At 37.9% G+C, this 11,697-nt stretch overlaps 1 protein-coding gene across 2 annotated transcripts in view; it reads right to left on the bottom strand.

Annotated features, from left to right (window-relative positions):
• Positions 1-2,873: 2,873 nt before the first annotated feature.
• The window catches only part of TMEM135 (transmembrane protein 135), a 254,709-nt gene continuing 245,885 nt past the window's right edge, over positions 2,874-11,697 (bottom strand). For both annotated transcript variants that reach the window (XM_004763554.3, XM_045071497.1), the window contains 3 exons: positions 8,745-8,843; positions 7,613-7,680; positions 2,874-5,752 (listed from right to left, as the gene is read on the bottom strand). In XM_004763554.3, the coding sequence (XP_004763611.1) occupies positions 5,620-5,752; positions 7,613-7,680; positions 8,745-8,843 (300 nt within the window). In that variant the 3' untranslated portion in view covers positions 2,874-5,619. The remainder of the gene's footprint in view (positions 5,753-7,612; positions 7,681-8,744; positions 8,844-11,697) is intronic.

Raw genomic sequence — 11,697 nt, 5'->3', positions numbered from 1 at the left:
TTCTATAAAACCTCTTTTAAATACACTGAACACATTTTCAACTCAATGAGCAGACACCTGCTGGCATTCTTAAGCATGACAAGGCCGTCCAATCATTCATGCCATCAACACAGAATACCCCGATGAAGCCAAGCACTTTGTCAGTTAATACCTAGTCTGACCACTGGCCTCCGATCAGGTTTATATCGATAATGCTTACAGACATGCCCCACACTCTGAAAACTCTGAGAAAGATCCCCATCCCTCCTCTTTCACAGACTGTCTCTCTTCTCTACGCCACATTTGGTAGTGCACCCCTGTCTCCCGCATCACTGGAATATAACTCCCGATAGCCCCACTTTGAATGAATCCCTCTGGCTCACTTCTGAGGGGAGAGGAGAGAAAGAGAAGCTAAGCTACCTCTCTTTCTAGCACATTCCACAGCATTCCTTGAGGCTCTTCCCTGACCAAGAGTCAGAATGATGCTTATGTCTCACCTTCAGTTTCCTCTGAAAGAAACAGGAAAATGAGAACTTTTTTTTTTCCTCTGAAGAACTCAAACTGAAGAAATAAGGGGCATAAATGTGGCACAGGCCTGGGAAAGTAAGAAATAGGAGGGAGGAGGGGCGGAAGTGTGTGTTCAGTCTCCTCTCACCCATCCCTTTCAGTACCTCACCCTCCTAACGACCAAGGAACAACCTCATGCTTTAAACTCTGGTGGACCTTTGGCCCCTATCCATCCCAACAGCCACAGCATCCTCCTGTGTGACCAAAATAATCTGAAAATTCATTTAAAGGGTTGAATGATAACTGAGACACTGAGTCTCTTAGACATTGAGGAAGGAGACCTCCAAAATTGCCTGGTCCAAATTAAGGGACAGAGGAAAGTAATACTCCTGGGTGATCTCTGCTAATACAGGCACACAGGTCCACCTGCAGAGGGCCGGACCTCCCCAGCCACTCAGAGCTGCTGAGGCTTGTACGGTGTGTGCCAAGGATCACCCACAGCCTGGGGTTTTCTTACAAGGTTAGAAAGTTATGCTTTAGGTTGGGCAAGGGAAGGCAAGCACTAAACTGAATAAACAAGCAAGTTGTGGTGGCTTGTGAACTAGAGAAAAAGCACAAATGCTCCTGACCTGATGCCTGGGCTGTGGACCAGATGGGGGTGTGTGTGTGTGTGTGTGTGTGTGTGTGTATGCATGCACGCGCACGCATGTGTATTACTGGGATTTTCAGGTCCAAAAGGACAATGCATAAAGTCCAATACATTATTTCACTTAGGACGTACCTGATGGAGGAATATGGGGAAAGAAAATGGAGAAGGTATCAGGAAATAGGAAATGAGTTCTCGCCCCTTCCACGAAGCAAGTCTGATGACATCACAGGGTTGTTGAGAAGAGGCTGACTATCTTGAATTTAAAGGCTCCACATTCAGAGGAACGTCTCTTTCCACATGTGTGCAATTATCTTCTGTGCCTTCAGCCTAGGAAATGTGGAGCTATAGCACTGTCCCTGAAAAATGGTTATTCAATTTTCATGATCCCACTAGATGCCCCCACCTCACCAGATGCCACCCAAGGGAGCAATGGCACGTTCACCTTCAAGGAGCATAGTTAGCAGCATGGAACACCAGGAAGCAGAAAAAAGGCCAGGGGCAGAGTGATGAGCAGTGAGGAAGGGCAACACAAGGTTAGACATAAAGATTCTAAGGCTGGGAAGGAGGAAAAAAAGAAGAGCTGGGACAGAGAGGGGAAGAAGGAGAGAGAGGCCACGTCAAAGAGCAAGAAAGTGGTACCAGACATGAAATCTTTCTTCCAATTCACCACGGCGGGAAGCTTAAAGCCACACGGGTGCTCAGTGCCCTGCCGCACTCCTAGGATACATGCTACATCACGGCCAACTTCCTGCCCCTTCTCTGCTTCCAGAAGACACAAACCTTTGTCAGTCTCCTTTCTTTGTAGTCACCCTTTTCATAACTGCAGAGCAACAGTGAAGTCCCCTGGGCTACAGCTGAATCAGAAACACAGCCTCAGTCCTGGGGTCCCCATATCAGAGGCTCGAGGGAAGCACCACACCCCCGGGATCCATGTCCAAACCCTTGATCTCGGGGTCAGCTCAGTGCTGGACACTCTTTTCCTTGCTAAGTGCACAAGAAGGCACTGCAGAGCGAGCGAACACACCGCCAAAAAAGGAGCTACAAAAAGGAAGGCACAGGCTTGAGGGAATGGTCAGAACAGTCTCCTGGTGTCCATAATTCAACTAATCTTATTTAATCACAGTCTCAACCTAGCCCTGCAGGAAACATTCATTCTTCACACTTTTTCTGACAACATTTTTCTTGATCACTCATCTTCCAGTTACCCTAGGTTCTCTACCTGAAAATGAACAGCAGGTGGAAAAGCAGCCACAGGTTAATTGTTGGGAGAGATGAAGTTTTTCAGGTATCTGCGCAGTTCAGAAATGAATACTTTTGTCTCTGCGGAACAAAGAAATCATCCACATGAGAATGATCTTGTTGTTCGGACAAACTGCTTTGTCTTTAGGATAAAAATAAACCACAAAGAGAATTCACGGACTCCGTGGGCGTGGTGGCCTCTCTGATTCATAGGTGGTGAAGGCCAGGCCAGGGCTCACAGTGAGCACGTGCTCTCTGGCCCTGCAGAGAGACTGCTCCGAGCAGGTGACAGAAGCCAATGGACGAGGCTTCTTGTGAGTAAAGGAAATTGATTTTCACTAACTATACATTGACAGGGGACTAGAAACTCAGGGCTGTGATAAAATACAACCAGAATACAATTTTGTAGCTCTTAATGACAAAATCAAGTGTTAGCTTAGACGCAATCCACAAGGAAATACACAAGCTTGACAGGAAAATGCTGTGACAACTGGCCAGATCAGGTTTCATCATACAAGACATGTTCGTCATACAAAAAAATAATAAATTATAAAATCTGAGAGCAAAGAGTAAAAAGATAGAATTCTAAATTAAATAACCACGGACTAAGCAACAAATGAAGGCCAAAAATAAACTAGAAATCAACCAAGTGACAACCATGTCCAGAGATCAAGACAAAAGTTACAGAAGTGACCGTAGGATTTGTGAAACAACAAAACATGGTTTTATTTCGGACATGAGTACTAAAATGGACTCAAACTATCTGATGAGAAACTGGCAAGAATCTAATAGATTGGAGACAATCTGTTATCTTGCAAACTCAGTCTTAACTGGGTTAGTACTACCTCTAGGATTTTATTCACGCAGGAAATAGCAATGAAACCACCATAATAAGATGCCCAGACCAACGCACTGTCTTCCAGACTCCAAAAAGATGTGGGAAAAGCTAAGGGGGCGTATCCAGGTTTCCTGCAGTCAGTTCTGATGGAAACTTACCATTAGCAGGATGTCTTCAGGGTATAAATGGACTAAAAAACACATTTTGGAAAGGACATCTATTTGGCTTTATTTATGGTGCCAAGCTGATTGGTTAGAGGTAGAAAGATACCCATTTTGATTGTCTTCAGGAACACGAACGGTCTCTTGTTTTCTCAAATAGCTACACTTTGCAGGCTGCCTCAGTGAAATCAAATCAGACTTCTCTTTTCACCACGGCAAATTAGGTGACTATTTGCCCAAGCTATACGTGCATTACTGTATTCATGATGCTTCATGATGGTTATTTCATTTTACATTTTATATTAAAACATGACTAGTTTGAGAAAAAAGTAAATCATAGAAATGTGCCTTTTGACAGTAAAACTTTACTGAACAATCTCATCGAATTTCAGTAGATTTGTCTTTTAACATCATAGCCTTTTTAATATTAATAAAATCAGTAACTTACAAATTAAAATGCTTTTCTTTAAAGCAGGCAGGAAAAAATTATAAACATAATTTCTAAATAAAGAAAATGAGGGGCAGGAAGCAGTGCTTTCTACACTGCTATAATACTTCATTTTTAAAAGTAAACACAGTACCAATTGTCATTTTGATTCCAGTGAATAAAAACTTAAAACTTAATTTATTAATGAATTTTGAAGTCTGAAACCAAAACGATGCCTTAACAGTATTATCTAATAGAGAAGTCAATTCCAAGAAGTTAATCACAATGCAGAATTTTGATCTAATTAAAGTGGCTCTCTCTGTTACCATGGTACCAGAGTCTGTCTTTTCGTTGGGTTTCAATTTGCCATTAACCACCAAGGATAGGATTACATGTAAACAGAAATATACAGGGCTTGATGAAATTGAATATGGAGGATCAAGCACTTTTAAAGTCTGGGTTATAATCCTCGTTGCGACACAAGTTCTATTGTATAATTAATTTACAATGGCCTAAAACTTTACAGCAACAAAATGATATTAAAAAAATATACCATCATCCCTATTTGTTATATTAACTATAGACATCATAACCTATTAAGCCTTTTATCAACTTAGAAAAGTAAAACTTTTCCCTGAAATACTCTAAAGAGTAATCATATTTCAATCACAGCTGTCCTGAACTTATAATCAACAGTGACTCCATTTTGTCACTTCTTTTATTCTAACAGGAATAAAAATGGTGACAATAAGTTTTTGAAAAGAGGCTCGAGAACCTGAATCCCGTTAGTGATGAAATGGCCTTTTTTAACAACCGGATTTTTACATTGTTTGTAGTTGTAAAATATCCATTGTGTAGGTAGAACAGTCGAAAGGGAACAAAATGACAAACTTGCCAAAACCACTTGGGATCCCTTCTAAATCTACAATGGCAGACAACCTTAGCCATGAAGAATTCAGTCCTAATAAATGAAAACAAACATCATAAACCCACAAGAGGTTTAGAAACAACCTCATTAGCTTTTAAATATTCAAGTGAAATGCTTCTGCAAAAGATTAAAACACACATTTCAACTGCATCAGTTATGTCCATTTCCATTTACTTCTAACCTGCCATTAGTACATAGGTTCACTGGGCTGCCAAACAGCCCAACTCATCCTGGAGAGAGATGAAGCTATCATCAGCGGAAGAAGACAGGGATACCACCACATTTATTCAAACAGCATAAGACCCGTCTTTGCATCCCTGAAGTAAGAACGGCCACCTTCTTCAATTAAATTGCTTTATACTAAAGCAGCATTGTCTGTGAAGAGTTACTTCATATCCATACATTTTACTACTATAGTTACCAATTCAAAAGCAAAAAAAAAAAAAAAAAATACAGACCAAATCCATGTACCCGTGATCCTTTGTATCCTAAAATGTAGAAATATTCTTAGTTTTAACCAAGAATTATATTGGAATGAACTAAAAACATCTTTTAAAGTAATTTTAAGTATATTCTTGTTACTACATTTCTACATAGATTATTTAAGATTGCTTATGGACATAACTTAATCAACAATATAGCATCATGTCAACCACTACAGTGTCCCAGAATCAGATTCCGGCTACGGAAGGGTGCTTAATTATTAAGCAACACCTTCCTAAAAAGCTTCTGTACTTCTGATTGGTAAGAAAAACAAACAAACAAAGAGCAACTCTCATTGAAATAACACTGAAGTTCAAGCTCAAGACTCCTTCTTTGCGATTCAACATAATTGACTCTTCAGAAGAAAATAATGAAACATTAGGTCACATTAATAAATTACAGTCATCTTCAAGAAAACTCGATGGGCAACTCTGGTGTTACAGTCGTATATCTCGGATCCAACCTAGGGATAAAATCCTGAAAGTGTTTAGATGCACCAGTACCAAAAACATCGAGGACTTTTCGGTTCATGACAGCAAATCTGCAAAACAGAGGACACAGTGAACAAGCATTTAACGACGTTTATAAAATAAGATGGTTCACTTGACATGTCTTTCATTGAATGGGAAAACAGAAAAGACTGACACGACAAAAGACTCAATGGCCGGTTCAAAAGTCATACTGATCCTCTACCTTAAGATTCCTGGTCTCATATTTTCTTTGAAGAGATAATAATTCCCCAACCTGAGACCCCCAAGACTCCCAGAAGACCCTTTCAAGTTCTTTCTACTAGATTATGTCAAATAGAAAAACAGGCTCATTATAATTTTTCTGATGAATGAAATCACAGGAAACAAACTCAACAAATGACTGAGCTTAATATTACCAATGAGGCAAAGGTATTAAATGTTATTTCTTTCATAATTGACATTTTGAGGTCTTACAATCCACACAAAACACACCCAAATGTATAAGTATTTAATGATTAAAGGGAAAACAGCATACAGGTTTGCAAATTTCTAATAGACACAACAAAGTAAATGTAGTAACAAAGTAAAAGTATACCCTCATTTTATCCATCACCTAACTTAAAAGATTAAAAAAAATCTTTTGAAAGACACTTATTTAGCCAATGTGCCAGAGGAAACTGTGTCTCTATGCCTGGTCCCAAGCATTTCTTCTGGGGAGAATAATGAATTTAGTTTTGAACCCTGGGCCACTGCCACTATTCCAAGAAAAATAAATGTAACTTTCAGTGCCTTTCCAAAGTTAAGTTCCCTTCCAAAATAATCAGCTGGAAAAGCTTATTAATAGGCAAAAAACTAAATGACAAAGAAATAAATGATTAACTAATAATAACATAAAGGACAAACCGAAATCATGGCTAACAGGAAGACTGCTGAAGCCAGGTGACCTGGCTCAGATCCCATAGATCCTTCATCTGCTGTTTGACTCTGGCAAGCTAGCTTACCTCCATGTGCACCTCAGCTGACTCCCACATAAAATCAGGATCTTAAAAGTACTTATCTTGTAGAGCTACTTTAAGGATGAAACACCTATGCGTGTGTCCCTGTGTTGTAAGTGTATGTGTGTATCTTATAACCATATCTGGGACACAGTAAGCACTACACAACTGTTTGCTATTAAAACTATGAATGCTAGTGATATTAATAACAGCTGCAATTTACTAAGTGCTTACTAGGTGCTAAGTGCTATTACAAACATCTCGATTTTCCCACAATCATACAGAAAATATATTACTGTTTCTAGTAGGGAGAGAGAAATGGAGGCTCAGGAGGGTAAACAACCTTCTCACCAGTGACACAGCAAAAGGTTATCAGAGCCAGAGTCAAACCTAAGTCTGTTTGACTCCAAAGCCCACAGTCCTTCTGTTAGGTCAAGCTGCCTCCCAGAGAATTAGATTAAGATCAGAAAATGCTAACAAAAACAATGAAGAACAGAATAATAAAGGCAGAGGAAATTATGCTTATAATATCAAGAAAGAATAGGATTATTCTTCCCCAAATGGAAATCATTCAATTATTTAGGCAAGACTGCTAATAAATCTACTTAGCATTTTTAATCAAAAAGAAGAGATCAAAGACTTTGAAAGTGAGACTTAAGTGTGTTATGTAGCAACTAATGAGCAGTTTTCAGATAAACACAGAACTTTCCTACATTTAAAATATCTCAAATAATACAGGGAAAAGAAAAGTCAAAATAATGTTCGCTAAAAGAAGGCCCCATGTTGTTCTTGTTAAGATGGTCATATTTGCTTTATACGTAAGAGGCCTACTTGACCACTGAAAGAATATTCCCTCAAAAAGATGGAAAGATTCAAAATCTGTTTTGTGGCAACTGCTCTTTTTCTATGGTCAGTTACAACGTCTCCATCACTTACTTGCCCTTGGTGAGCCTTAAAAGGAACTTCCAGTAAGACGGCCGCAAGGTCTGAACTTCCATGACAGCCTGTGGTTAGAACATTTCAGTCTGAGACTTCTTTTAGTCAATAGGAAGAAGGATTAGTTGTATTAGCCAAAAGTGCATTTTTATCTCCTATTTTTACTGCTCATGTATTTTAAAAGCAACAGTGATGAAGATACAAAAATACGTATCTAGGTTTAAGTTGAATAATTCTTGAGAATCTTTGTAAATAGGGCCTCCAATAAGAATACTGCTTATACTGAAATAATAGTTAAGTCACTATTATTAGGAAAGCATTAACTGAATACTCATTAGGGAGCTGTCACTTCACTAGTTATAATGAGTTTATCAACCTGGTGGCATTACTCTGAAAAAGTGCAAATAAAAGTAGTCCCCCAAATTTTACAACAGCCCTAAAACCATGAACATCAATAATGACAACTACAGAATTTAAAGAAGTTGAACAATGTTTCTAATAATCTAGATTCTACCCCATCCTTGCTGCCTGAGTAACACTGGGGAAACACAATTATTCTTTTTATGTTCATGGTATCTTCGTTCCTCTAGAAGTTTAATTAAACTGGGCATTCTAGGGGCGCCAGAGTGGCTCAGTCATTAAGCATCTGCCTTCAGCTCAGGTAATGATCCCAGGGTCCTGGGGATCAAGCCCTGCTTCCAGCTCCCCACTCGGTGGGAAGCCTGCGTCTTCCTCTCCCACTGTCCCTGCTTGTGTTCCCTCTCTCGCTGTGTCTCTCTCTGCCAAATAAAGAAATGAAATCTTAAAAATAAAATAAAATCTTAAAAAATAAATAAATAAAATAAAATAAACTGGGCATTCTAGCCAAAGTACTAGAGTAACAATTTACCTATAAATTGCACTCTGTTTAAACCTAAAAATTATTGTGTTCAGAAAACATGCCTTGGCCCATTAAGTTAACATGTTAACGATTTGAAACTCAGAAGCTATCCTGGTTAAAAAAAAAAAAAAAATTAAGATAAAAGGTAAACTATAACCAATAGAAATGTTTCTAGGCCTTTATTTTCCCCTGTTGGTTTAATGTACAGAAATAAATATAATTCTATTTTTCATTTCAAAAAGCTATACTTACTGCCTGGAAGCAAATTGCTGTAGAAATGGAATAGATGATAGTATCTGCATGGGGAAAATAGGGAACCTTTCCTGCTTCAATGCCTTTGAAATACATTGTCTGGAATGAAAAACAAACATAATCCAAGATTTATTTAAAAAACAAAACAAAACAAAACCCAAACACACACAACTTTAAATAGCATGAACAATACGGTGGAGCAATATATTCACTCCCTGTCTACAACTATTTTTTCTACCTTCCAAATACTCATTATCCTTTCAGAGCTCCAATTACAGGTCCTATCTTCCATGACAGAGTTAAGTGTCAGCCCTTTCCTTCCCGCGTTCCCTCACCCGAAACCTGAGACACCAGTAATAATACTTTTCTGTGAAATTCAGTAACTTTTTATTGCTACTTCTTTTATATCATTTATCCTTCAATGCTTTTGGTCCAATGCTCAGGTCCTCCCTTCTCTGCTGTAACTGTTCACTCCCTCACTCACTTACTCCTTCACTCAACATTGAATGGTGTTAATTAGTGACATGCTGGGCACGACGCAGAAGCCTGGGATTTAAAAATGAATATAAGAACATCTAAGTTGGTGCATAAGAGAAATAACAAATGCACTTAGATGTATAACTATGTATATATATTTATTGTGTGTGTAATTTTTTTTTTTTTTTGTGGCTCCCCGCTTAGGAGGAAGCAAACTACTGTGTCTAGGACAAAGGAGCAAAGAGAATCTCAGAAATGACTACATTTGAGTAGTGCTTCTCAAACCACATGCAGGGAGGAAAAAAAAAATTTTTTTTTAATCTAGTTGTCATGGCTTGATGCTTTCATAATGCAATAAAAATAAATTACTAGAAAAATACAATTTAAAAATACAAAACTGAACCAAATTTTCCCTCTTATATTCAAAAGACAAATTACTCTGCCAAGTTGCTATAGAAGTTTCCAAATGCTTGCTCTCAATTTCTATACTTATCTCATCCTCAACCGAGGGTCTTCTTGAACTAAAGAACATGAAAAAAATTTTTCCCCTAAAAGTTGTCTATACAGCTGGTTTTTATTTAATATTCATTACATAATCATGCAGCATTTTAATAAAAAATTAATTTCAATCTGTAAGATAATGTACAAAGAGTTATAATCTACTTAGGAAGGAACATATACATGGGCTGGTATTTTGCGAATACTATACAGTATATTACAAGGAATAGGTATATTATAGTGCATTCTTGCTGACAAAAATCAAAGTCAAATGTGGTAGAAGAGCATCATAGAAACACGTGAAACAGGTATTTCTTGATACATGGAATAACTGTTTTCCTAATTTCTTATAATAAAACCTATCTGTTGAACCTGATTCTAAGTTAATGAAAGGAGGAAACCATATCCTATATTTCTGTATACTTACCAGCACCTAGTACAGTAATGGGAACATAATAAATATTAAATAAATACATCTTGGAAATAATTTTTTCCAAGAAAAAAGGTGTCTAGTCTGCTTTTATTTAATATTCATTATTAAGAGTAATGCATCCCGGGGGAATTCTACCAAACATTTAAAGAAGAACTAATTCCTATTCTCCTGAAACTGTTCCAAAAAATAGAAATGGAAGGAAAACTTCCAAACTCATTTTATGAGGCCAGCATCACCTTGATCCCAAAACCAGACAAGGATCCCATCAAAAAAGAGAGCTATAGACCAATATCCTTGATGAACACAGATGCAAAAATACTCAACAAAATACTAGCCAATAGGATTCAACAGTACATTAAAAGGATTATTCACCACGACCAAGTGGGATTTATTCCAGGGCTGCAAGGTTGGTTCAACATCCGCAAATCAGTCAATGTGATACAACACATCAATAAAAGAAAAAACAAGAACCATATGATACTCTCAATAGATGCTGAAAAAGCATTTGACAAAGTACAGCATCCCTTCCTGATCAAAACTCTTCAAAATGTAGGGATAGAGGGCACATACCTCAATATCATCAAATCCATCTATGAAAAACCCACCGCAAATATCATTCTCAATGGAGAAAAACTGAAAGCTTTTCCGCTAAGGTCAGGAACACAGCAGGGATGTCCATTATCACCACTGCTATTCAACATAGTACTAGAGGTCCTAGCCTCAGCAATCAGACAACAAAAGGAAATTAAAGGCATCCAAATCGGCAAAGAAGTCAAATTATTACTCTTCGCAGATGATATGATACTATATGTGGAAAACACAAAAGACTCCACTCCAAAACTACTAGAACTTATACAGGAATTCAGTAAAGTGTCAGGATATAAAATCAAAGCACAGAAATCAGTTGCATTTCTCTACACCAACAGCAAGACAGAAGAAAGAGAAATTAAGGAGTCAATCCCATTTACAATTGCACCCAAAACCATAAGATACCTAGGAATAAACCTAACCAAAGAGGCACAGAATCTATACTCAGAAAACTATAAAGTACTCATGAAAGAAATTGAGGAAGACACAAAGAAATGGAAAAATGTTCCATGCTCATGGATTGGAAGAATAAATATTGTGAAAATGTCTATGCTACCTAAAGCAATCTACACATTTAATGCAATTCCTATCAAAGTACCATCCATCTTTTTCAAAGAAATGGAACAAATAATTCTAAAATTTATATGGGACCAGAAAAGACCTCGAATAGCCAAAGGGATATTGAAAAAGAAAGCCAACGTTGGTGGCATCACAATTCCGGACTTCAAGCTCTATTACAAAGCTGTCATCATCAAGACAGCATGGTACTGGCACAAAAACAGACACATAGATCAATGCAACAGAATAGAGAGCCCAGAAATAGACCCTCAACTCTACAGTCAACTAATCTTCGACAAAGCAGGAAAGAATGTCCAATGGAAAAAAGACAGCCTCTTCAATAAATGGTGCTGGGAAAATTGGACAGCCACATGCAGAAAAATGAAATTGGACCATTTC

This window comes from Mustela putorius, unplaced genomic scaffold, assembly GCF_011764305.1.
Source record: "Mustela putorius furo isolate JIRA1106 unplaced genomic scaffold, ASM1176430v1.1 tig00003987_pilon_pilon_pilon, whole genome shotgun sequence".
Lineage (NCBI taxonomy): Eukaryota > Metazoa > Chordata > Mammalia > Carnivora > Mustelidae > Mustela > Mustela putorius.
The sequence above is the reverse complement of the archived record's forward strand: the minus strand, read 5'-3'. Positions and strand labels throughout refer to the sequence as shown.